This window comes from Arachis stenosperma, chromosome 10, assembly GCF_014773155.1.
Source record: "Arachis stenosperma cultivar V10309 chromosome 10, arast.V10309.gnm1.PFL2, whole genome shotgun sequence".
In the NCBI taxonomy this organism is placed as follows: domain Eukaryota; kingdom Viridiplantae; phylum Streptophyta; class Magnoliopsida; order Fabales; family Fabaceae; genus Arachis; species Arachis stenosperma.
The window spans coordinates 1,492,947-1,520,050 of NC_080386.1; the positions used below are offsets into that span (position 1 = coordinate 1,492,947).

A 27,104-nucleotide genomic window follows, 5' to 3' on the forward strand; every position below is an offset into this window, starting at 1 on the left:
TGGTTGGTGTACATGATTTGTTGAGTGGAGAATCATAATATCTGGCTTTGGTCCAATTTCATGTTCTGTGCTATACTGTCTTGGACGGTTGGATATGAGCTGTCTCTCCTACTTTCATTTAAATGAACTTGAACACCGATTCTTGTTCCAAATTAGATTGGAATTCTGATAAATTATTATTATTAGTCAAGCTTAATATCTTAAGGTTTCAAATAGTATAATGTAATAAATATCCAACAGCTGCAAAAATTGTTATTTTCCATTTACCTTGGCTTACACTGCAAGTTGCTTAACATAGTGATCAAGATAGATAGCAAAAGAATACAATGTGTATAGTGTGATCTTTATGCATGGGAGAGAGCATAAAGAATAATTTGATGAAATAGTGATGGAAAAGACACGGCCAAGATTTTCCTAGTGATTGCTGTAGTGGTTATAAATGCGGCTTTGTCCAATTAAGGTGCCTGATTTGCAAGGAAGGAGGAATAGTCGGTGGAGGGGATTGGTCACTGCACGTGATCTGCACGCAGCTTTGTTCGAACTTTGCACTTTCCTATGAAATAAGAATCCCTACCCTGCACCCCACATGCCATTACTTAGCTCCAAACCAAGTACCATAACAATTGGACCAGATGTATCTATTCCATGATTATGATTGTTGGGTCCATTTTTATTTTACTTTTGAAATAGTTTAGCCATGTAGAATGTTCTTATTTGGTCTCAAACTCTCAATGATGCATTCGCTTGTTATGAACAGATAATACCCTCTTGAAAGTTGCAAAGCCTATATGAAGAAAGGTGTTGCGATTTTTAGCCACAGAGTCTGCGCGTGCTTGCACGCGTTACAGATCACAGAAAATTGTGGACCAGCTATTTTACCCGTGGGAAAGAATAAGCAAATAAATAAATAGAGTATAAAGTATAATATATGTATGTTCATTTAAGAAATGTAGTGGGGGTCTGTGAACTGTGATTTAATATCAGTTGTGTTTGAGAATTGGTTTTTTCCAATTATTTTTTTCTTTTTCTGGGGAAGATGGATGTAGTTGCTTCTCATTCCTATAGCGTTCTTGGCCTCTCTTTCTCCACGAGTTTCTCTTTGCGCAAGCACTGCTATTTAGCTGGTACTTCAACTTCCGTTCCTTGTTTTGTTCTGAGAGTGAGATATTAAAGATTTCTGAAAATCTTATTTGATTGCTGTTTTTCTTGACTTCATTTCATTCATTCACCTTTTCTGATTTCTTATGCTTTTAATATTAGTCCAACAAGTCATCAACCTCTTGGTAGCTTAACTTCACAACAAATTTTTGGGAAGAATAATTTCGTATGGCTTTCTGCTACATAATGAGCAAAATTTTCATCTTATTTGTTCTTCAATACATAACTTGATGCAATTTGGGGTAGTGATATGTTGATAATGTTCCCTGATATTGTGCGGACTAAGTTCTGAGGATAATACTATGATGCAGCTTGTTAAAATGTGGCAGAGGTTAAAGTTCAACCTTCACCCTTTGCGTTCAAAATGGCTGTCTCTCCATTTACCAATTCAAAAATTATAAGTTCTAAAGGAGACACCGAGGGAGTTCAAACAAGTAGGAAAACTGAAGACAAGAGATCTAAATCATTCAAGGCTGAGAAAACAGAGTCACCTCATCATGAAGAGATAATGGATCTACTCAAAAGGATACGGATTTCAATATCAAAGGGTAAATCACAATACAAGGATAAGCCCTCAGCTGAATTTGATCGAGATATTCTTGGTGAACCAAAGAAACAAGTGAAAGGTATTGCCTTGGTTATAATGGCAGATGCATGTTATGTTTTTTCATTTCTAATTCTCATTTGATTCTATTTACAGCAGGTAATATCTCAAACAAGTCAAAACAGAAGGATTTGTCGGAGAAAATATCCGCGTCAAGAAATGAGGAAGGAGTAGAGGAGAACCCACATGTATTAGGGTTTAAGTTGACTAGGCTACCTTCAAACTTTGCAAAGAAATCCCCTATTCCATCTCTATCAACCCCAAGAAGCAACACTATTGGGCAAACTAACTATGGATCATCAAACATTTCGTTGGAAACAAAGGTTCAACCAGAGCAAGAAACCCTGGAAGAAATGAAACTTGCCCAGTTGAAAGAACTGGCCAAGTCAAGAGGAATAAAAGGTTACTCTAAGCTTAAGAAGAGCGAACTTATCAAAGTACTTGGATCCTAGACTAGACCTAATCCTAGTTTTCCTTGTGATGACTCTAACTACCATCAGATTGTACAAATGTATGGAACTACGGATTATATGAAACTCAGATTCATAGAATTTATGCAAATCAACATGGTATGCTGAATCGCCAGAAATCATCGAACGGTTCAAACAGGCGTTAATAGACATAACAACAAACACATGCAATACCCAACATTAACAATATTAAGTTACGTCCCTTCAGGAAATGACACCCTAAATTAAATAAAAACAATACCGGCATTGTATTGAACTCAAAATGAAACAAATATCTTGCTTCGTAAAAATGGGAAAAATCCCATCAAAACTTGAAGAAAACCAAATGAAATAGTTGCATGTTGCTGACTACCAGTCCAAAAAAAAAACTAAAATAGTGCTGCCTAGGATACAATTTGTTGGGACTTGTTAAGAATAACTCCTTCGTACTTAACTTGAAACCACTTCATTGCATCTTCTTTGGTGACCCTGTGTTGAATTCCAACACGGGACTTTCGTCTCCTCCGCCTACCCACACGGTATCCAGCACGCTCTAAGACGACAAAGAAATCCATGCCGTAGATCCCAGTAGAAGGATCATACCTGAAGCAAAATAACACAACATTAGCATAACACACACAACTAAAAATTATTTTATTATCTTCCAACACCATGCCCAAAGAAAAACCACTCATGTAAGCAAATCCAATTAAACCAACATCAAATTTCTTTGAGTTGAACTTCAACATTTATACATGATTACATTTTTCATTGAGCACCACTAATGTACAATGAATGTAACATCACACAACCACCATATTCATATATTAGTATAAATCAATTTATAACATGTGAATTTGCAAGGACTCTCCCTAATTAAACATTCCTATATAGCAATATACATAATATACATGATTTAAGGGCATAATCGGAAACTTACTTGATCCCGAGATCAATGTGCTCCTGGATTCCAAAACCAAAGCAGCCAGTATCGCTGAAATTCCTCCTAAGCAGCTCATACTCCTTGACCTTCAACCCACTCTCAAGGAGTTGCATGGCCTTGTCTCCCCTAACGGTGACATAGCAAGCAATCTTTTCATTACGCCTTATTCCAAATGAACGCACAGTGTACCTAGCTGTTGTGAACCAAACCAAACCAAACCACGAATTATAGAAGATAAACAACAAAAAAGAGATTAGCGTTAGGGTTAGGGTTTAGGTGAGAGAATACCCTTGGAGAAGACAGGGGTTTGGCCGCTGAGCTGTTCCAAGACCTTGGAAGCTCTGGTGAGACGATCGCCACTCTCGCCGACGGAGATGTTGAGGACAAGCTTCTGCACTTTGATTTCCCTCATAGGGTTCGCAAGCTTCTTCTCCGATGCCTGCATCCATTAAAGTGTTCACACTCATTCCAAGTTGTATAAGAACAAAAGCAATTCAATATATAAACAAAATCTGAACGTAGATCTAAATCCGAAGAAAGATATGCATTTGAAGAAAGAACTAACCATGGCGCTTTGTGAGGAAGTGAAATGCAGCAGCGCGGCAGCAACAGGAATGTTCAGCCACTCTGCTTTCTAGGGTTTATGAACTAACTATCTCAGTTTTTTTTGGTAATTATGCGGGCCCTCAAGGCCCAAAAGAAAACATTTTGTTTATTTCTCCATTTTCGGTAATGGTCCATAACTAGCCCATCAAAGTCATGGAGCCCAATAATGTAGATATAGTACGTCCAAAAATACTAAGCCCAATGTAGGCCTTAAGCATATAGTTTCTTTCCCATTCTCCTTTGATGACAAAAAAAATATTTATGTAACCAACTTGGTTGGTCGAGTGGTCAGCTCACTCGTCCGTTTAAACAAGTGTCCGGAGTTCGAACCCCGCTTTGTGTATGCAGCAACCCATTGGCCAGCAGCAGACCCTTAAATGGAGCTCAGATCCGCGACGGATTAGTCCTTAACCTATCGGGTTGGGGGATACCGTTTGGATAAACAAAAAAAAAAAATATATATATATATATATATATATATATATATATATGTATGTTCTAACCAAGTTGGGTTGGTCTAGTAACCAAAGTTGGGTTGGTCTAGTGGTTAGCTCATTAGTCTGCTTAAACAAGTGTCGGGGCAAATCCTTAAATGGAGCTCAGTACCGCGGTAGATTAGTCCTTGGCCTATCGGGTTGGGGTATACCGTGGGAAACCAAAAAAAAAATATTTATGTTATGGGATAATTGATAAAAAAAATTGTATTTGAATCGTTGACTTTACATAAAGTTCATTTAGAATTCAGCTGACTCTAGTTTTATAATAACCCTACACTTTTTTTGGTACATTAAAATACCTGCTTTTGTGGGTGCTAATATTTCACATTTGTAGTCTATCTTTTTCATTACTTCCATCAAATTAAAGTTTTATTAGACTATTATCATTTATGATGAAGAAAAAAAAATTGACCAGGCTTCGGTTATAGTTAGTTCATTTTTCATAAAGCAAACAATTTGGTGATAAAGTTTGGATACAATTGTAAGCTACACCAATGAAATAATCAAATTAAAATTTGGGTGGAGACCATTTTTATATGACGTTTTTTATTTAGCTACCCAAGAAACAAATATAAAATGTTTTTTAGAATAGTTTAAATGCTAAAGTGTTGAAGAATTTTATATTATTATTTGTAAAATTTCTAAGATATTAAGAAAAAAGAAAAGAGTAAATTCTGCTATGAAGAAAAACGCGAGGATGACTAAGAAGATTGCGCAAATGGAATTTATCAGCATATAGTAGTGCTTAGTAGCTAGTTAAGTATGTGTGCATGCATTTATAGTAGTTTGAAATAAGAACAAAAAATTGTATAACTTTTTATATGCATGGTTTACAAAATTTAGGTTGTGACACGTACAAAAATGGTTTGAGAAAAACAATGTGCTGTGGCTGAGAAATTGAGAAATTCCACCGTGACGATGATTGAGGTGGCGGCTCTATAATTTGAATTCCTTCCAGGGTAAGAGCATGTCATCTTGGAAAGAATACATAGAGCCAAAAGGAGAAAAAAAAAAGTGTGAATGGAAAAAGAGTGTGCGATCTTTCTTTGAAATGAAGGTGACAACAACAATCAACTCTATGTATGGATTTATTTATTTACACAGGTAGACTTGACGGAAATTATTTTTAATATGAAAGTGGAAATAGTGTTTTGTTTAAATATTGATATTTAAAATGTATTACAGTGTTATGAAAATTATTCAACACACTCCTCATGTGTTTCATTATGCTTTCAACGTATTGACTAATATGTTACCACATATTTAATACACTTCTCACGTATTGGCCAAGATATTATCACATGTCGAACACATACCTCACCTATTATAATAGACCTTCATATATTGACTTCTCACTACAAAATTCACCTATCTATAATTTTACCAAATAATTCTATTTCCAAAAAAAATATCAATATTTTTTCATATAAAAAAAATCAGGCTAAACTTTATTCACCGTACATAAATATGTTCATCTAATTTTGAAATTGGCATAGTTAAAACCAGTTTAGATGAATGAATGGAGTTAAGACTGAAATATTTCCATTTTCAGCCTCAAGTTGAAACGCTGTGTATTGAGTCGCAAAATAGTCAATAGTCAATAACACGTGTACATACGACAACACTCAACATGTATGTACAATTGTACACCTAGTGGACATGAATGTGAACGCCATTATTTTTGTAAAAAATTTTTCCACTCATAATTCTAAAGTATAGTCAATAACATATATAATATATCAATAATTTGAATATTCAACTTAGCATTTTATTTGTATGTATAAGATATAGTAAAGGATACATACCGACACCAATAATGATAAAATGTTGCCTGCTATATATAGGAAAGGAGAATTATTAAAGAAGCTCAGGACATTTTTTCTCTACGGAAATGGCCAACCCATGGTTTCATGTCTCTCTTTTCTTCCTCTCTTTTTATTACACCTTTGCTTTGTTATCTACTGATGATGAATCTGCTCTTCTTGCATTCAAATCCTCCATTACTTCAGACCCAAACCACATGCTTGGTAACTGGTCAACCTCTTCATCATCTTCTTTATGCAACTGGGTTGGTGTCATTTGCGATTCGGACAACGGAAGAGTGAAGTCTCTGAATCTTAGTAACATGGGTCTCGTAGGTACCATTCCCCCGCACGTGGGGAACCTCTCTTTCCTTGAGGAGCTTGACCTCAAAGGCAACAACTTTCATGGTATGTTGCCGCAGGAGATGTTTTCGTTGCATCAACTAAGGTTGCTCAACTTGAGTTCCAACGCGTTTGGTGGTTCCATTCCTCAATCTGTGTCCAACTTGTCCAACTTGGTCGAATTCGATTGTTCATCAAATCTCATCAATGGAAGTATTCCACCCGTGATTGGCCAACTTCGCCAATTGAAGCTCTTCAATTTTGAGAATAACTCGCTTTCTGGAATTATACCACCAACAATTTCCAACCTCACTTTGCTTGAAGTATTCAACCTTGGTTCTAACTTCATATCAGGTACTATTTCCGTACCTAATAGTCACATGCATTTAGACATTTTCTTTTAAGAGAAAAGTCTTGTGTATATCACTTTCAGTTTTCTTTTTTTCTAGTAGTAATTAAAATAAAGTGAAAACGTGTAGTCAACTTTACGTGAAATTGATACTTGAGAATCGTTAGATGATTTGATTGATTTGACTAAATTTTTATCTAACAACTTTCAGATATCAACTTCTTTACTCGAGTTTTTAACTTAAAATAGTACTGTGGAAGTTATATTTTAAGTGAACGTTCAATTTGTTATAGTAATATTAACATTATTTTCCATAATTTAATTTTAATTAACACATTGTATATATTCTTTCTATGTACAAAGGGACATGATAAGATAACTGAACAGATAAGATAAAGAAATTTGAAGGTTGACTTTTCAAAGTCCATTTTTGCTACCTGCATGATGTAATACGTACACGACCACATGAGGGTTGAGGCAAGATAACAATCAAATACTAACTCTTAAGTCTTAACTCATCAGTTTTCACACGAAATTAAATAAGGAATTTGAGTTTAAGGTTTTCTATACACGCTGTTTTTTGTTTTTATCTAAAGATAATAGATAAGAATCATTAAACAATAATTGAGTCAAATATATTATTAAATTATTTAATAAATTTAAGAAAGAGTTTATGTGAATGCAAGAAAAGCTTTTCTAAGTCTAATTTTTCCGGCACCGGTTATTGATGAGAGCAACAAAAGCTTTCTTCCAAAGTCAATGCAACCTGAGCTCTCTCTATTGATATTAAATTAAATATATGATGTTATGAATGTTGTTTTCTATTACCATGCATAGAGTTTATATACTTTATTATTATTCCAGCTTGCATGATAATGTTTTTTCATGTGCATGTTTTGATGAATTGAAGGAGAAATTCCAAGAGAGGTGGGTGATCTTACTAAACTAAGGAGAATGAGATTTGATCACAATAAGCTTAGTGGCAAAATTCCAGCAACATTATTCAACATGTCAGTGTTGTATGATTTCATTCTTCACTTCAATTATCTTTCTGGCACTCTTCCATCAAACATTTGTCAAGGCCTTCCCCAACTTTCTTACCTTTATCTCAACGAAAATGATCTCTCTGGTAAGATGCCAACTGTTTGGCATAACTGCCAAGAGTTGATCCATGTTAATCTATCCGTCAATGGTTTCGATAAAGGTCCCATGCCAAGCGATTTCGGTAACTTGACTAAGCTTCAGTATTTATATCTTGATGATAATAACTTGGAAGGTATGAACTTACACCAGCATTGTTAATTACTTGATAGTAAATGCCTAAAATACTCTGTTCTGGAAAGGCATTGTTTAATGCTTATTATTGTGTGTATATATATATATATATATATACAGGTGAGGTTCCATTCTCCCTTTTAAACATCTCTTCTTTGGTGATAATGAGCCTTATGGAGAACAAGTTAAAGGGCCAGCTTCCAAGTGATATGTGTCATTTGCTCCCTCAACTGGAATGTTTGTACCTAGATACCAATCAATTTGAAGGGATCATTCCAAGATCAATTAGCAGATGCACACAACTCAAAGTTTTAAGGCTAATGTATAACCAGTTTACAGGTATATACTTCTTCATACTTGACCAATTTACCTACTCTTGCATGCATTTGGTCCTGTTCAATTTACTACTTGAATCCATATTGTTGAGACATTTTGCTATGCTTCTAGGTACCATACCAGGTGAGCTTGCTGATCTGAACAATCTTCAGTATCTTATGCTTGGATTTAACAAATTGAGTGGAACTATTCCTCTAAAGCTTCTGAATAGTACAGCTTTGAGATTGTTGTATCTTTCATACAATTCTCTCTCAGGCACTCTTCCATCAGACAAAGGCTATAACCTTCCTAACCTGGATCAACTGCACTTGACTGGGAACAAATTTGTTGGAACCATTCCAAGTGGTTTATTCAATGCTACTTTGCTCACTAAACTGGACTTGAGTGAGAATCAATTCAGTGGAATCATGCCAGCTGCGTTTCGAGATCTAACCATACTCGAAGTTCTCCATATAGGTGGCAATAACTTGACAACCGATAATGATTCTCATGAACTCGACTTCCTTACTTCCTTGACAAGTTCTACACATTTGAGAAGGATAATCCTATCTAACAATCCTTTAAATGCAACTCTTCCTAAATCAATTGGAAACTTGTCCCAGTCTTTGGTACTCTTTCAAGCAGATAATTGTGGAATCTATGGCAACATTCCAATGGAAGTAGGAAACATAACAAGCCTGTGGAATTTGAATTTATATGGGAATAATATATCTGGACCAATTCCTGCTACAATCAAAAGATTACAGAACCTTCAGTCTTTGAATCTGAGCTACAATGGATTGCAGGGATCCATCATTGATGAGCTTTGTGAAATCAAGAGTTTAAGTGTGCTAGCTTTATCAAGCAACAAGCTTTCTGGATCAATACCAGCATGCTTGGGAAATATGGCTTCTCTTAGAAAGGTTTACATGGATTCTAATAAATTGAACTCAGGGATTCCATCTTCTTTTTGGAATCTCAATGACATCTTAGAGGTGAACCTGTCCTCCAATGCTTTAACTGGACAACTTTCACCAGGGATAGAAAAATTGAGAGCTCTTGTACTATTGGATCTATCAAGAAATGACATTTCAGGTGACATTCCTGCAATAAGTTCACTATCTCTGCAAAATCTTTCCTTGGCAAGCAACAAGTTGCAAGGTTCCATTCCTGAATCACTTGGTCAGTTGGTAGGCTTAAACTCTTTGGACTTGTCTCAAAATCTTTTGTCTGGTTCCATTCCAAAATCCTTAGAGTCCCTTACTTTTCTTAAATACATCAACTTGTCCTACAATAACTTGCAAGGAGAGATTCCCAGTGGTGGACCTTTTGCAAATTTCACTGCTCAATCTTTCATGCATAATGAAGCACTCTGTGGTAACCCTCGCTTACAAGTCCCTCCATGTGCTAAACAAGATGGCAAAAGTTCAAGGGTAAAACTGATTTTAGCCATTTGCATACCCCTTGCACTAGTGTTAATCATTTTGATTCTTGCATACATAATTGTTCGCCGACATAGAATAAAAGATGTTGAGAATCCAGCTGAAAAGAATTCATCAGACTTGGGAGCAGCAAAAAGGATTTCCTACTATGAACTTGTCCAAGCAACCAATGGATTTAATGAGAGTAACTTAATTGGAAAGGGAGGTTTTGGTTCTGTGTATCAAGGCATGCTCTCTAGTGGGATGATAGTTGCCATTAAAGTGATTAACGTGGACTTGGAAGCAACATCCAAGAGCTTTGATGCAGAATGCAATGCAATGCGCAATTTACGCCATCGAAATCTTGTTAAGGTTATCACTAGTTGCTCAAACGATGAGTTCAAATCTTTGGTGATGGAATTCATGCCAAATGGAAGCCTGGACAAATGGTTGTATTCACATAACTATTGTCTAGATTTCTTGCAAAGGTTGAATATAATGTTGGATGTGGCATCTGCATTGGAATATCTTCATTATGGTTCTTCAATACCAGTTGTTCATTGTGATCTGAAGCCTAGTAATGTCTTACTAGATCAAGAAATGGTTGCACATGTTAGTGACTTTGGCATTGCCAAGCTCTTAGATGAAGGACAATCCATAACACATACTAAGACCATGGCTACACTAGGCTATGTTGCACCAGGTACTTTCTTAATTCTTATTACTTTCTAGTTAACTATAACACAATCTAAGCTATTTTATTTGCTTCTTATATTGATAACATTTGATAATCATTATTATTATTATTATTATTACTGAAATGCAGAATATGGATCTAAAGGAATTATTTCAATCAAAGGAGATGTGTACAGCTATGGAATCATGCTAATGGAAGTATTCACAAGAAAAATGCCAACAGATGATATGTTTGCTGCAGAGTTGAGCTTGAAAAGTTGGATCAACAACTCAATGCCAAATTCAGTGATGGAAGTTGTGGACTCTAATTTAATACAACTATATGGTGATGAAGATATTGATGTTGTATTGCCTCATATATCATCTGTGTTGAGATTAGCTTTGAGTTGTTGTACAGATTCAGCTGAAGAACGAATTAAAATGACAGATGTGGTTGCAGCATTAACCAAGATCAAGAATGAGTTCACCTTAATGAAAGAATGAGCAAGCCAGTGAAATATGCATGGCTCATCTGTATGGATTTCAAAGCTAAATTAAAAGAATGTAAAGTCATAAATAAGATAATAATATATGTAATTGTTGTTCTCCTAGCCCCTACTTTATATAGATATATATACAGAAGTATCATAATAATATATGTAATTGTTGTTACGCCTTAATTAAAGAGCTCAAGAGTACTTTCCACACATGAGATGAGCATAATTAATCATAGTTAGTGACCAAATCAATATTCTAAAGAGAGATGAAAAAGCCACTTATACTTTAAGGACATACATAATTGTATCATTAGAAAGAATCTACAAATGATTTTTTTCTTAAGAAAGAATAGTAAACAAGATACGGAAAATGACATAACAGCTCATCAATAGTACCAGTGACATGCCATACATGCATCGTCCTTGTTACCCTTACCAAGAAATCATTTAAATATTCATCAACTTGGTATAAAGTATGGATTATATAATTAAATAACAACGTCTGAATAAAATAAAGGTGATGAAGTAGTCAGTAGTGGCATGCATGACAACATTAAAATAAAAAGTGCCACTTGTCATAAGAAAACAAAATGAAATTGCCACATGTTTCTAAAACAGACAATTTTATTTTGGTCAGAAATAGTGATAATTTTAACTTGTATATATAGACTATAAATAAACAGAAATAAATATTTTTTTAAAAAATAATTATGTATTGAATTATTCATAACAACATTTTGAGAAATAGGACTGTACCCGGATCGGATCGGATATAGCCTATAATTTTATTCGATCTGCATTACACTCATCAGATCGGATCGGATACGATATCTGCATTTTTTCAAGTTGGATCCGATCCGCATACTTGCGGATTGGATCGGATTGGATATCGGGTATATCTGCATAATTCAAAAAATTTGTTTTAAGACTTTTTTTTGCTCTAAAATATTTATTTTTTTACCTGTTTAAGTCTATTTACACATAAAATATTATTAATAAAAGTTCTTTTAAATAACAAAAGAAAAATAATAATATAAGATCTAAGTTTAATTATTCTAAATTAAAGTACAATATAAAAAATTAAAAACAAGATATCGTAAAATTCATAAAATAACACACTAAAATTTATAGTTTACTTTTTTAAACTATACTATTTATATGAGATGCGTGGATATGCAGATCTGCGAATTGGATCCGCGAATGTCACTACCAAATTCGCAATCCGATTCTACCATAGTGTGGATCGGATCCGATCCAATCCAATAGCTCTGTAGATCGGATAATATCCGTAAAATTCGGATCGAATGCAAATAATTACGGCAGATATGCGGATATTATCCAATACATGTGCAGCCCTATCGAGAAATATGTAGCTAACCATACCATCTCTTACTAAAATAAAAGTGTCATAGTTTTCTGGTCGGCAAGTTGTCTGCAACAATAATGATGGACACACAGTACAAGGGATAGTTTTGACTAGTTTGAGTGAATTATTACTAGAGTGTGAATTTTATGCAATTATTTTCTGTCTTTCTTTTCAAAGGTTATAAATTCTTTTGAAAAATTATATACAAGTTACATAAGTTGGCAACTACAAATTATCTGTTAAAGAAAAATGTGTTCATCGGGTCATATTAAAAAAAAAAAAAGCATTTGTGCAAGTTATATTCTCTTCTTTCAGGTGCTTAGATTCATCCAATCCAACCTATTGATGTAATGGCAAAACTATGTTTTTATCTCTCTACCTTCTGTCTCTCACTATTTTACTTCATGGCATGCTTAGTTCTGAGTGAAGTGAACATCAGCACAGATGATGAACATGCTCTTCTTGCATTCAAGTCTTCCATTACTTCAGACCCCAATAATCTCATGCTTAGTAATTGGTCAACCTCATCATCATCATCTTCTTCTCTGTGCAACTGGGTTGGTGTTACATGTGATTTGGGTAATGGAAGAGTGAAGTCTTTGAATCTCAGCAACATGGGGCTTGTAGGTACCATTCCTCCACAAGTGGGGAGCCTCTCATTCCTTGAGGAGCTTGATCTCAAAGGAAACAGCTTCCATGGTGAGTTGCCACATGAATTGTATCAGTTGCAACAACTGAAGTTGCTCAACCTGAGTTATAACAACTTTGGTGGTTTCATTTTGGACTCAATATCCAACTTTTCTAAGTTGGTTTACTTGGACTGTTCATCAAGTTTCAGCAAAGGATCCAATACTATTCTACCAGTCATTGGACAGCTTCAACATTTGAAGGTTTTGAGGTTAGATAACAACTCTCTTTCAGGATTCATTCCACCAGCCATATCTAATCTCTCTTCACTTGAAGTCATTAGCCTTGGTTATAATGCCTTGTCAGGTAAATATACCTTACATTTTAGCACATGTTAAACATCTCAACATTGCAGTAATAACTAATAAGTGAATAGTGTTGCTTATATAGGTGAGATTCCAGTGTCTCTGTTGAACATCTCTTCATTGAGGCATTTCAGTGCTGGCTACAACAATTTAAATGGAACTCTCCCTAAAGAGTTGTGCCATCAGCTTCCTCAACTTGAATTCCTTCTTTTGGATTTTAATCAATTTGAGGGAACTATTCCAGCATCAATTGTTAACTGCACATCTCTGGTACTATTAAGTTTATCCAATAACTTTTTCACAGGTATAATAATATGTCCTCCTTAATTTTGTACAACAATATTTCAGCCATTATACATAACAAATTTATGTCACCTATTAATCAATATCTATCTTTTCTTTCACAAAAATATCTCTGTTTATGAAGGTCCAATACCCATCGAGATTGGAAATCTTGGTAAATTTGAGCATCTTGCAGTGGGGTTTAACGATTTGAGTGGACCAATTCCATCAAAGATCTTCAACATTTCAACATTGAAATACTTGTATCTTTCATACAACTCTCTCTCAGGTGTTCTACCATCAGAAATGGGGTATACTCTGCCTAGCTTGGTGCAACTACACTTAACTGGGAACAAGCTTGTTGGAAGCATTCCAAATGGTTTATTCAATGCTACTTTGCTTACTAAAATTGACTTGAGTGAGAATCAATTCAATGGACTCATGCCTACCGGATTTCGATATCTATCAATCCTTGAAGTTCTTCATATAGGTGGCAATAATTTGACAAGTTCTCATGAACTTGAATTCCTTACATCCTTGACAAGTTCTACACAGTTGAAGCGTATTGTAGTAACCGGCAATCCTTTAAAGGCGAGTCTTCCTAAGTCGATTGGAAACTTATCAAAGTCTCTTGAACTTTTTCAAGCAGATCTCTGTAAAATTTATGGCAACATTCCATTGGAAATAGGAAACATAAGTAGCTTGTTGAATTTAAATTTGTATGGGAATGATATAAGTGGACCAATTCCTACTACAATTAAAGGGTTACAGAAGCTTCAGTCTTTGAATTTGAGCTACAATGAATTGCAGGGATCCATCATAGATGAGCTTTGTGAAATTGGGAGCTTAAGTGTGCTGTCTCTATCAAGTAATAAGCTATCTGGAGTTATACCAACATGCTTGGGAAATATGGCCTCTCTTAGAATCGTTTACATGGATTCTAACAAATTGATCTCAGAGATACCATCTTCTTTTTGGAATCTCAAGGATGTCTTAGAGGTAAATTTATCATCTAATGCTCTTGTTGGAGAACTTCCATATGATATAGGAAGATTGAGAGCTCTGGTTCTATTGGATCTATCAAAAAATGAGTTTTCAGGCAACATTCCTACAACCATAAGTTCCTTGGGAACTCTGCAAAATTTGTCCCTGGCAAGCAACAAATTTCAAGGGTCTATTCCTGCGTCATTCGGCGAAATGGTAAGCTTAAGCTCACTGGACTTATCTCGAAATCTTTTGTCAGGTGCGATTCCAAAATCCTTAGAGTCACTTGTTTATCTTAAATACATCAACTTGTCTTATAATAAATTGCAAGGAGAGATTCCTAATGATGGACCATTTGTAAATTTCACTGCTCAATCTTTCATGCATAATGAAGCACTTTGTGGTAATCCTCGCCTATTGGTCCCTCCATGTTCTAAGAAAGATAGGCAAAGATCAAGGACAATGTTGCTTTTGCTCAAATGCATTCCACCTATAGTTGTGTCAATCATTTTGGTTGTTGCATTCATAGTAGTTCTGCAATGTAAGAGAAAAAATGTTAAAACTCGTCATGAGAGAAATTCATCAACTTTGGAAACAAGAAGGCTTTCCTACTATGAACTTGTACGAGCAACTAATGGATTTAGTGAGAGTAATTTAATTGGAAAGGGTGGATTTGGTTCTGTATATCAAGGGAAGCTCTCTGGTGGGTTGATAGTTGCAATCAAAGTGCTTGATTTGGATTCAGAAGAAACAGCACACAGTTTTGAAGTGGAATGCAATGCAATGCGTAATCTACGCCATCGAAATCTTGTTAAGATTATTAGCAGTTGTTCAAATGATGATTTCAAATCCTTGGTGATGGAGTTTATGCCAAATGGAAGTCTTGACAAATGGTTGTACTCACATGAGTATTGTTTAGATTTCTTTGAAAGGTTGAGTATAATGTTAGATGTGGCATCTGCATTGGAATATCTCCATCATGGTTTTTCAACTCCAGTTGTTCATTGTGACTTGAAGCCTAGCAATGTCTTGTTAGATGAAGACATGGTGGCACATGTAAGTGATTTTGGCATTGCTAAACTCTTGGATAAGGGACAATCTAAAGTTCATACAAAGACCTACTTAGCCACTCTTGGCTATGTTGCACCAGGTAATTCCTTATCACTATTGTATTTTCCTTTGGATTTTGTCTTAGTTAAACATATCTTTAAATGATGGATGTGGATATTATGACTCGCAAATCAAAAATACTATTTGCACACTATAAATCAGCCACCAAATCAGTCATTATAAATATACACATAGTATAGTTGATTCCCAATTTATAATGTTATTCCTATTTTGGACATATTTCCATCATTATAAAGCATATCTATAACAAAATCTTATAAAGTTAGGAGTGACATCAAGATAGGAATGGTAATACTAGACATGCCTAGACAAATTATAAACTATAAGTCTTAATTACTTGTTGTGGAAAAAATATTTACTTTATTATATTTGTTTATTATATTGAGAACATTTGAAAATAACTAGTAATTAGTATTGACTTGTAGAGTATGGATCTATGGGAATTATTTCTGTCAAAGGAGATGTGTATAGCTATGGAATTATGTTAATGGAAGTCTTCACAAGAAAGATGCCTACAGATGATATGTTTGCTGCAGAATTGAGCTTGAAAAGTTGGATTAACCAATCACTGCCAAATTCAATCATAGAAGTTGTGGATTACAATTTAGTACAATTATATGGTGAACAAATTGATAATATATTGCCCCATATATCATCTATATTAGAATTAGCTTTGAGTTGTTGTGTAAATTCACCTGAAGAACGAATTACAATGACAGATGTTGTTGTGTCATTAACCAAGATCAAGAATTTGTTCACACAAGAAAGCTAAGGAACAAACCTTAGACAACTCTGAATTTTTTGCAGTCACATCCCCCTCTTTCAAATATTCTGTTAGAAAGATGTTATCACCAAAATGTAAAATATACATGTGTATTTTTTCTATTATTATTTTCCTCTCATTTCTTCAAGGAAAGAAAATGGAAACAGAGGTTCCAATATTCACAACAGATCAAAAGAGACAGACACACACACACCCCACAAAAAGTTGCAACAGGGAAACAATCTTTCAGTAACCTGTGAAGTTGGCAACTTCTTTTATATGTATAAGCTTCAGCAACCGTTTTTTTAGGCCAGGAACCAATAAAACACTCGATATGTATGCGTGTAATGAAGAATGGAAGGGAAGAACAGTGATTGAATCCGTAGCTAGAACATATTTACACGAAAAAACCATGGAAGAACAAAAGCAATTACAAGGCATGCCATCAAGAAGTTACAAAATGGCTGTCCTCGCCAACATCCACCAAACCTGCGTGATGAGTTATCCTGGTCCATGAATCTCCCTTCGTTCCACTCTTCCATGAATCCAGCATCAGCAACACCCGACACGTTTTTCGCAATCTCGCCACATATTTCACATAATCTGTTGTTAGAAAGAGTAGCTAATAAGCAATTTATTCTGTAATAAAATGCAACAAAAAATGTATTTAACATGGAGCAATTTGCGAATTCGGAATTTAATAGTTTTTGAACGATCAGTGATAAGACTCACATGCAGTTATCTTCATGTAAAGTTGCTAGTTAAAAATCGTTAGATGATTTGACATGTTTGACTAAATTATTATCTAACGGTTCTGAAGTTAACTGTATGTGAGTTTTTACCTACCTTAATATTTTATACCAATACCAAATTTGGCATCCAAGAATATACAATAAAAAGGGGTTTGAAGAAAAGTGTTATGCTTCTAAAAAATAAGAATCATTTTAGGGTGATGATACTATAAGCTTTTCCTAGTCCAAGCCAAACAAATCATCAAACTTCAGAGCAGGGAAAGTGCAGAATCAAAAGACTCTTTACAATTTTGAATAAACATCAAATAGTCTGGTCATAATTGACATGCAAGATACAAGCACAGCCATTTACTCTTGGATTCCAAGGATAGATGATAATCATGATAATCAAATAGTCTGAAGCTGCTGCATACTTCCAAATATTTCACAAGACATGTACACATGGATATATAAATTGGAAAAAAAACATTGATAACAACACATGTACCTGTTTCCTTTAAGCTTGAACCAGGCCTCAGCACAATGAATATGCGCAATGCCAAGCTCATCCTTACATGAACAACCAAGCTGAATCAAATCAGTACTAGTAGCACCATTGGCAGTTCCAACAGCTGTTGCATCTGATGGTCTCCCAGAAGCAAGGTGGCAAATCCTACAAATCCTTTCACCTTCTGAACTCTCACTAAACCGTTTGTGGTTGGTGCACCTTATATCAATCACACAAGAATTCTTATCTGTCATTTCAGAAACCCCTTTGGGGGCTCTCACAGATACTTTGCTCAACCCTGATTCATTTACCTTCAGCTCCAATTTCATACTGTCCCCATTAACACACTCACTCTGAACAGCCTCTATTACAACCACAGTTTCAACCACTTGCTGATTAACCAAATTGCTTGAATTATAACTAGTTCCTTGATCAACCTCAGACATTGTTTCACTGTTTTTTTGGTGATCACACTTCTTCCCACTCTCAACTTCCTCAGGTTCCACCTTTAACTCCTTATCTGATCCCAAATCCTTACCCTTTTGTTCTGAAGTTCCAACTTCTCCACTTATAGTGGCTCTCTCACCCAAGCTACCCCTACCTACTGCATCAATTGCAGCACCATCAGGTTCATGACTCAAATTATCATCAACCCTTTCATGAACAGGATCCATTACCTCACCACTCCCCTCACTTGCGGCTTGATCCATTACCAATTCGTTCAACTCAATTATTTTCTAACCAGAAAAGAAATCCTTACTACATATACGTGCCACAGTGCAAACTCCAACCACCAAAAACTAAACTTGTAACGGATAAACAAAAATGCTGCTTTTAATTGCAGAGGAAGATCAATGTGATCAAATAAAACTTTGAAAATGAATATCTTTCAACAACCCACTTCATGATTCGAGACATAACCTTGGCATATTATCATAAACCATCAAGATTCTATTGAAAAAATGAAAATTTGGATGTCACCTAATTAAAAAAAAGAAGGATGACCTCAATTTCCAAGTAAAAACAAGCAAGTACCCCCAAAATCAAGAAAAAAAGGAAAATTTTAATCTGGGAATGTTTGAATCTAACCTTAACTTCAGGGAGCAAATAGAAATATATTTAATTGGGGAAAATAGGAGATTAAGTTAGGTGAAGAAAAGAAATGAAGAAGAAAAACAGCAACAAATAAAAGAGGATTGAGTGCGTTTGAATCATATAATTGAATGTGTTAATGAGTGGGGAAAGCAAGGGATAAATGAGAAATAAAAAGGGTTTTGTCTTTATTGGTCGGTTTCATATGAATCCCTTTTCATATATACACAGACAGAGATTGACATCTCACTACTATTGCAAAATACAAAGCTCACAAAGTAGTTATCATTATTTAATTTGAAACGAAAAATATATTGAATTTATAAATTAAATTTATTTTTAATGCAGTATAAAACTCTTTTATCCGAACATTCAATTCAATAAAGTCACATTAATAAAAATAATTATTTTTATATTAACCACGTAAATAAAAATAGCTGTGATTGCACGTAAAATATATTGTCAGTTAGAGCTTTTAAAATGGACTAAATTCATTGGGTGAGTTCTTTATCTATTTAAATGATCGAATTTTGCCTCTAAAATTAAACCCGTTTAAGTTTTGGGCTACACGAGCTGAGCCCGATTAACCTAAAAAAGATGACGGGTTAAACGAACTAGCCTGCGGGCTAAATGGCTGGCCCGTTAAATTTTTTTTTACATTTTTCCAAAAAAAAAGCACTTTTTTTCCCTGTTCGACCCAAAAATCCGACCTATCAATTAAAAAATATTATTTTTTAAATTTTTTTTACCTAAAAATAATATTTTTTATCAAAATATTTTTTAAAAAATAAAATAAAAAAATAAACGGGTTGACCCGTTTAACCCATCGGACTTATCATAAACGGTCCGGAGTGAAAAATCATGGCCCTTGAATAAAGCAAACTTAAACGGATCAGCCAATTTAACCCACGAACTTAATGGGTCGGACATAAATGGGTCGAATTAGCCCGTTTGACAATCCTATTATCAGTATATCAAAATTAAACTATCGTAAATTACTGTAAAATATTTTAGACAATTATTTAATTATATTTATTTTTTAATAATTATTTATATATTAATAAAAGTGATTAAATTCTTTTAGTGTTGTAATTTGTAAAGATGTGTCTAATTCTTGTTAGTGCCGTAACCACTAACCAGAAGAGCCAACTTAGAGGAACAGGTTCTATGGCTGAGGTGAAGTATTAGGGTTTTGCATGGACCTAAAAAAAATGAGCTTCCATATATTTATGTAATAAAGAAGAAAGCACTCTTTTTGTTTCATTGAAGATTTTACGTACTAATGACTAGAGTCCACTGATCTGTTAGCCAGAATAAGAAATATTATTCTCCATTTATCTCTTATATATATTTGCTTTTTTTTTTTGTGTTTGTGTGTATCTTGTTAATTTGTCAGTTATTTTATATTTTTGTGTTCTTAAATTTTGGTACGTATTTATTGTGTATGGTAGGAACTTGTCGTATTGATTTTAACTTAAGCTATCGTTGACACTTGACAGAGATGTTTTCATTTATTTATTAAATTACAAGCAGATATGTTACACTCAAGGGATAATTGATTTATTATTATATTCTTCCTTAGAGTTCAATTTAAACCTTCATCACAAGTTTTTATTGTGCTTCAATAATATTCAATGTTTATTACTTTCATTAAAGTACTTAAAAAATGAGTTCTACCTAGAGACGCAAGTGTGAAAGGTAGCTGCTATATACTTTTGTTACATTGGCAGATAATTAAATATTAAATCAGAAGTTTAACCTTATACGTTGGTGTTATTCAATATTTCAAATGTCAAACCTTGGTATTTTACAAAAATATTTGATAACAAAAAAATATTAATTTAAAATAATTAAAATTTATTTTATTTAATATTCATTAATTATTATCATTTTATTTTTTTATCTTTTTAATATTACTATTTTAGGACTAACTAGTTTTTGAAGATTTTACAAGTTGTTTCTTTTTCATACGTTTAAAGGTGGATGCATGCGTTATGAATGATTATCGGTTAATGTTAGGCAAATATTTTAATTAATAAGAGATGAGATGGTTTATTTCGAAATGTTATTATCTTCACGAATATTACATTGGGTAAGTTTATTTATGCCAATGTTTATTGTCAAGTATAAAACATGAGAACTTAATCTTAATTTTAAGGGGTGTTAATAAAATAATCATATGCTAATTTTAAAAAATATATATATATATATATATATATATATATATATATATATATATCAGCATACTTATAACAAACAGAATATTGACTGTTTATAATATTAAATTAAATCTGATCTTTAAATATATTCTCAAACTAAAATTAAATAAATGAACTCAATCATGGAGAATCTTTGCATTTTTATCGTAATAATTTGAAAGTCAATGTTTCGGCTATTTAATTTCTTCAAGAAACGTGCATCTATATTATTTATTTAGAGAAATGTTGGATATTTGAATTAATACTAATCAACTTTTAATTTTTTCACTAAAAGTATTAATATTTTTTCATTTATTATAGGATTAAAAGAAAATTATATTAATTATTAAACCAGTTGCACGCACCTTTGTATTATATATACATATCAAAGTTTCCAGCTGTTAGTTGCAATATGAACTGAGTGATAACTACATATGATATGATCACAAATTAAGTATTTACTGAAATTAGGGTAAAGGAAAACAAGAACTTATTCTTGTCTTTTTTCCAAACTTACAAATGAAAATTATAAATAGAAGTTAAGATTCTGAATAATACAATAATGAAATCATATAGTTGAGCAAATAAAGTAGGATATTAAACGCATCAATAAAGTATCTTTATTTAGAGATATATAGAAGAAACAAAAAAACTCTTATCCACGTTGCCACAAGTGCTTAATCATGCCTGCGAATTATTAATCAATTAAATACCTAAACATAGTTGTTTAATTAGTGGTTTTCCTTTTCTAGTACAAGGCCTTTCTGGAATGAAAAGACAAAGGGTAGGAGCATAATTTTGAGCTTTCCCCTCTTAACTTCTTTAACTTAATTAGTGACATCTGCGGTAATTGACTATTATATATCCGTTACTTTTATGTTTCAATTCATCAATCCCGTTTTGTTCAACGAAATATATATTCATTAGATTTGATGTAAAACTAGGGGTGTTCAAATCCAAACCGATCCAAATTAAACCGCTCATCCAATCCAATCCAATCTAATCCGAAATCGATTAAAACCGCACTAATTTGGATCTGATTGGATTTTATTTTTTACAAACCGCTGGATCGGATCGGATTTCGGATCTACTTTTTAAAACCGATCCAATCCAATCCATACCGCACAATGTGTTATAATATTATTATTTTATTATTATATTTATAATTATACTTATAACATGTTTAATTTATTATATATTTTTATATTATTCATGTATTATTATTATTTAATAAATAGTTTATGTTCAAAATGTTATTTATTATTTATTTTAACTAACCTATAATTTTTTTTTTATGTTATGTTATCGTTAGTTTTTTAAGATATTGTTGAGACTTGTTATGTCATTGTTAATTATTTAAAATTTGATGTTAAGATTTGTTATAAGTATTTAATTTTTTTAATTTACAAAACCGCAAATTCAATCCAATCCAAACCGCTTGAAATTAGATCGGATCGAATCGGTTTTTTTTTTAAAATATCATCCAATCCAAACCGCACCGCAAGTAAAATTAGTGTTCGGATCGGATGAATTTTTGACTCAAAACCGATCCAAACCGCACCGCGAACACCCCTATGTAAAACCATAAAAAATGAAATTGATTGACGGTCCAGATGAATCCAAATGTCACAAACGTCACATAATTACAAGCATTAATCAATGATCAAGAGGATGAAGGATGAAAATTTGGTGGTCTAATTCAAGGATCTCAACCTGCAAATGAATGCGTAGGATCTTCAATTTGTAAATATTTTTTTATGAGAAAGTTTAGAAACCAGTAAAATTTGTGATTTTTAGCCATCAATTAGCTATCAATGATATTTTTAATGAGAAGAGTGTTAGGGGACAACAACTTTTGTGATTTGTAGCCATCAAGTAGCCATCAATGATAATTTTAATGGTGTGAGATTTCATCTAATGGTGTCGGATTACTTACTTTTCTTTTACTGATTACATGCTGGCTAGAATTTAATAAAATTGTTGGCCTCCTAAATTTTTCTTTTTAATGGTGTGAGATTGCATCTAATGGTGTAAAATCATTTAATTTTTTTTTGATGGTTAAGTGCAGGCCAAGATTTAACAAAAGTGCTGACCCCTAGTACTTTTTTTATTATGTTTGATATAAGATTTTAAAAATTTTAAAATAATTTATTAATTAGATTAATCATATTTTTTTAAAAAATAAATGAATTACATAAATCTTCTTACCAAACCATAAAAATTATGGCTAATTATTTTATTTATTACCCCTTTAATATGCATTAGCATTGTCCTAGAAAATTTGAATGAAAAAAAAATTCAGATGGAACTAGAATCTTTGAGTTGGGTTTAGGATTGGTTTAGAGGCAATTCTCATAAAAAAAAATTTTAAATAATATTTTTTAAAAAAATCTTTTATAAAAATAAAAGTGATTTTATATTTGAATATTTTATATATAAAAAAAATTTATTTATCAATTATGTTTGGATAAAATAAGATAAAAATATTTTTTGTTCATTTATTATGTAAAAAATATTTTTTTTTTAAGAAAAAAAGATCTTTTAAGAAAAGATGTAAATTGTAGCTTCTAAAAAAGATATTTTTTATTTTTCTAATGCCTTTACTTTTATTATTAGAAATTTGTCAAACACACTAAAAAATAAAAAAATATTTTTTTATTAAAATTTTTTTTATCGATTTAATGACATTCAAACAAGCACTTAATTTGAATTCAGTCGTATTATCTTAAAAAATATTAATAATACTAAAAAGACAAAAAAAATAGTCAGAACTTATCTTATTTAATTTAAATAAGATAAATTTAGATTTTTTTAATTAATTTTTTTATTTATTAAATATTTTCGAAAAAAATATATATAAAGATCTGGTGAATGTGGATTGACGAATGAGATGCTTAGAAAATTGAATGCATGAACAAAAATTATGATTAATTATGAGGAAATGGGGCCTACGTAGAAGAATGACGTCTACAAGAAAATGAGTGTTTGTGGGTCTTACACGTTTTCCAGCTACATACTAACCACTTCTTAAACCAACTGGATTTAGATTTGGATTTTAATTTGGGCACCACTTAAATAAAGATCCCAAAATTGACTTTATGGTAAAGACGCCTACGTGGCAAAATCTAAGCCATACATTCTAAAGCCACATTTTTCTTCTAAAAACCGTAACTCTTCAAAAGCGTCACCTAATGGAAAAAAGTAAATTAGAAGATTTAAGAGATGAAATAATTAAGTTATCAAAATTAATAGATCAAAAATTAATGATTTTAACTAATATCAATTGTAATGACACTGAATTCTTAAAATCAATACAAAATAATTTTTCTCAAAATCTTTATTTTACTATAAGTTTCATTGAAGGACTTCAAAAACCTGAAAAAACTTATATTTCACATGGAGTTCCTAAAAAATGTTATTATGGAGACAATTATCCCCATCTTCATCATACTTTTAATCCACAACTAAATTCTATAATAGATATGCTTGAAGAAATATTAGTTTCTCTAAAATTTCAGAAAAATAAAGAAAAAGAAGAGTCTAATATAATAAACAAAATTGAGCAGATTTTTGATAAACATTTCCAAAAAGAAATTCCTAAGAAAGAGGAAACCCAAAGTAAAATTGATATAACAAATCTAAAGATTAGACCACCCCTAAAACTATGAATATTGATGAAAAATTAGAAGAAGTTACAATGCTTTTTAAACAATTAAAATGGCTCAAGAAGACAATTTTGTGGAACAAGGTTTTCAGATTAAAGAAGAACCAGAAATTTCTGAAAGAGAAGAATATGTGTTAGACTATTCAAGTGATGAGGAACCAGTAAATCCAGTACAAGTAAAAGATGAAGCTGGAACATCTGGGAATAGTAATCAAACCCAATTTAAATGGGAAACAAGTTTTGAAAATTATGCTTTTAAAAAAGGTTTTATGAGCAAAAACTCGAAATATACTAAAATACCATCTAAATACGTTCCTAAAATCCAAGAGCTAGAGGGAGAAAAAATGCTTGATTTAGATTGCAAAAGAAACGAAAAAGAAATTTTCGAAGATTGGATGAACTCTTTTCTATTAGAAGCTTATACAAACCCAAAATTAAATGATTTATCTGAAATGGATATCTGGAATTTCATAGGTTTCCACACAAAAGGAACTATAAGAAATTATATGTTATCAGTAGATAACAAAATAATAGAAGAATTAACTGAAAAAACAACAGCTTATGATAAAATTGCATACATAATGAGGGTTCTATACAAAGAATTTTTTGGAAAAAATGTCATAGATCATGGAAAAGAAATCTCTGAAAGAGAGTATTTAGAGGCAAAAAATCATTTGGCCAATATTCAAATATTCGATCTTTGCCATATAGAATCCTATATTTGTGAATATAGAATATATTATTATAAATTAAAAGAAGAAGATAAAAATCATTATCTTAGCATGTATATCACAAAACTTCCATATCCTGCTAATGAAATTATTATGGGAAGATTTATAAGAGAAATAAATAATAAAGCAATTGAAAATAATTTTGGTGGAGCAACTTTCGCTATAAGAGAGGAAATAAAAGAACGCTGTATGCAAGAGGCTACTCAGAAAAGATTTAATAATATAATTAGAATCTGTTGTCAAGATAATGAGGAAATTCCTCAAAAATATGGTTCTAACAAAAATATTAGAAAATACCATCCTTATAAAAATATCCAAAGAAAAAGAAAATATCACTTTAGAAAAAGAAAATATTATCCAAATTGGAGAAAAAAGAGATATTTTAGGGAAAGAAGTATCGATAAAAAACAAAAAAACTTCTGCCCAAATAAAAAAGAAAACTGTAAATGTTGGTATTGTCAAGAAGAAGGACATTATGCAAATGAATGTCCAAAAAGAAGGATAAAAAAGGCCTAACTAAACAACTGGAAATTGCAAAAACTTGTTTTATGGAACCTTTAGAAGAATCTGATGATGAACTAAAATATATTTTTGAATATGTCTCAGAAACAGACTCAGAAACAAACTCAGGAACTGAGTAATAGTGCTACATTTATTACTGTAAAGATTACAGAAAAATTTATTAATGCCTTCATAGACACAGGGGCAACAAAATGTTTCGCAAGTTCAAATTTAAAACTTGACTGGAAAAGGTTAAAAAATCCACTAAGAATTAGAATAGCCGATAAATCTATACACAAAATTAATTTTAAAACAGAAATGGTTGAAATCTTCATTCAAAATTACAGATTCATTATTCCATCTATATATAAATTAGAATCTGGAATAGATTTAATTATAGGAAATAATTTCTTAAAACTATATCACCCTTTTATTCAAGAATTAACATATATAGTTCTAAAAGCCCCATATGATTCCTCTCTAAATCAAAGGGCAAAATTAATAAAAATCCCAACCACTACTATAAACGAAATTTTAAAATTCAAAATATTTTCTATTCTAGAAGAATGTTATTTAAACCTATTCTTCCAAATAAAAACTCCAAAAAATAATCTTGAAATTAAAATAGAAGAACTTTTAAATGAAGTCTGTGCTGAAAATCCCTTAGATATTAAAAATACAAACAGAGAATTAATAAGCATTAAGCTAAAAGTTCCTACAAGGGAAATAAATGTTCCAAATAGAATTCCCTATTCAGCTAGAGATAAGGAAGAATTTTCATCTGAATGTAAAGATCTTTTGGATAAAGGAATTATAAGACTAAGTAAAAGCCCTCATGCGGCCCCAGCCTTCTATGTTGAAAACAATAATGAAATTAAAAGAGGAAAACGAAGAATGGTTATTAATTATAAAAAAATGAATGAAGCAACCATAGGTGATGCTCATAAGCTCCCAAGAAAGGATTCCATTCTAGAAAAAATCAAAGGAGCAACTTGGTTTTCATCGCTCGATGCAAAATCAGGATATTGGCAACTTCGCTTAGACGAAGAAACAAAGAAATTAACTGCCTTTACTTGTCCAACAAAAGAATCAACCGGAGTATTACTCTACGAATGGAATGTCCTACCATTTGGACTAAAACAAGCTCCAGGTATTTATCAAAGATTTATGGAAGAAAATTTAAAAGATTTAAATGATTTCGTTCTAGTTTACATTGATGATATACTAA

At 32.4% G+C, this 27,104-nt stretch overlaps 5 protein-coding genes across 8 annotated transcripts; 3 read left to right on the plus strand and 2 right to left on the minus strand.

The window, feature by feature from the left end:
- The first annotated feature begins 482 nt into the window (after positions 1-482).
- On the plus strand, positions 483-2,305 carry LOC130956347 (uncharacterized). Of its 3 annotated transcripts, none has more exons than XM_057883385.1 (3): positions 483-1,124; positions 1,488-1,784; positions 1,859-2,305. In XM_057883385.1, the coding sequence occupies exons 1-3, from the start codon at positions 1,037-1,039 to the stop codon at positions 2,212-2,214; spliced, it is 741 nt and encodes a 246-aa protein (XP_057739368.1). In that variant the 5' UTR covers positions 483-1,036; the 3' UTR covers positions 2,215-2,305. The 3 variants fall into 3 exon arrangements, with proteins under 3 accessions (XP_057739368.1, XP_057739369.1, XP_057739370.1); XM_057883386.1 differs by having other exon boundaries at positions 524-1,124; positions 1,862-2,305; XM_057883387.1 differs by having other exon boundaries at positions 538-1,124; positions 1,470-1,784.
- A 79-nt stretch (positions 2,306-2,384) lies between these two features.
- LOC130956348 (60S ribosomal protein L11-like) lies at positions 2,385-3,780 on the minus strand. Of its 2 annotated transcripts, XM_057883389.1 has the most exons (4): positions 3,720-3,780; positions 3,443-3,593; positions 3,152-3,347; positions 2,385-2,814 (listed from the first exon to the last, which is right to left on the minus strand). In XM_057883389.1, the coding sequence occupies exons 1-4, from the start codon at positions 3,720-3,722 to the stop codon at positions 2,616-2,618; spliced, it is 549 nt and encodes a 182-aa protein (XP_057739372.1). In that variant the 5' UTR covers positions 3,723-3,780; the 3' UTR covers positions 2,385-2,615. The 2 variants fall into 2 exon arrangements, with proteins under 2 accessions (XP_057739372.1, XP_057739371.1); XM_057883388.1 differs by lacking the exon at positions 3,720-3,780 and having other exon boundaries at positions 3,443-3,599.
- A 2,303-nt stretch (positions 3,781-6,083) lies between these two features.
- Positions 6,084-11,047, plus strand: LOC130956012 (putative receptor-like protein kinase At3g47110). Its single transcript, XM_057883035.1, has 5 exons — positions 6,084-6,755; positions 7,661-8,026; positions 8,146-8,364; positions 8,473-10,464; positions 10,588-11,047. Exons 1-5 carry the CDS (start codon positions 6,149-6,151, stop codon positions 10,938-10,940), a joined length of 3,537 nt encoding a protein of 1,178 aa, XP_057739018.1. The 5' UTR covers positions 6,084-6,148; the 3' UTR covers positions 10,941-11,047.
- Positions 11,048-12,510: 1,463 nt separating this feature from the next.
- Positions 12,511-16,462, plus strand: LOC130955131 (receptor kinase-like protein Xa21). The gene is made up of 4 exons (XM_057881928.1): positions 12,511-13,292; positions 13,377-13,595; positions 13,719-15,707; positions 16,114-16,462. Exons 1-4 carry the CDS (start codon positions 12,650-12,652, stop codon positions 16,458-16,460), a joined length of 3,198 nt encoding a protein of 1,065 aa, XP_057737911.1. The 5' UTR covers positions 12,511-12,649; the 3' UTR covers positions 16,461-16,462.
- A 344-nt stretch (positions 16,463-16,806) lies between these two features.
- LOC130955146 (uncharacterized) lies at positions 16,807-18,958 on the minus strand. Its single transcript, XM_057881945.1, has 2 exons — positions 17,691-18,958; positions 16,807-17,054 (listed from the first exon to the last, which is right to left on the minus strand). The coding sequence occupies exons 1-2, from the start codon at positions 18,398-18,400 to the stop codon at positions 16,838-16,840; spliced, it is 927 nt and encodes a 308-aa protein (XP_057737928.1). The 5' UTR covers positions 18,401-18,958; the 3' UTR covers positions 16,807-16,837.
- Positions 18,959-27,104: the final 8,146 nt, after the last annotated feature.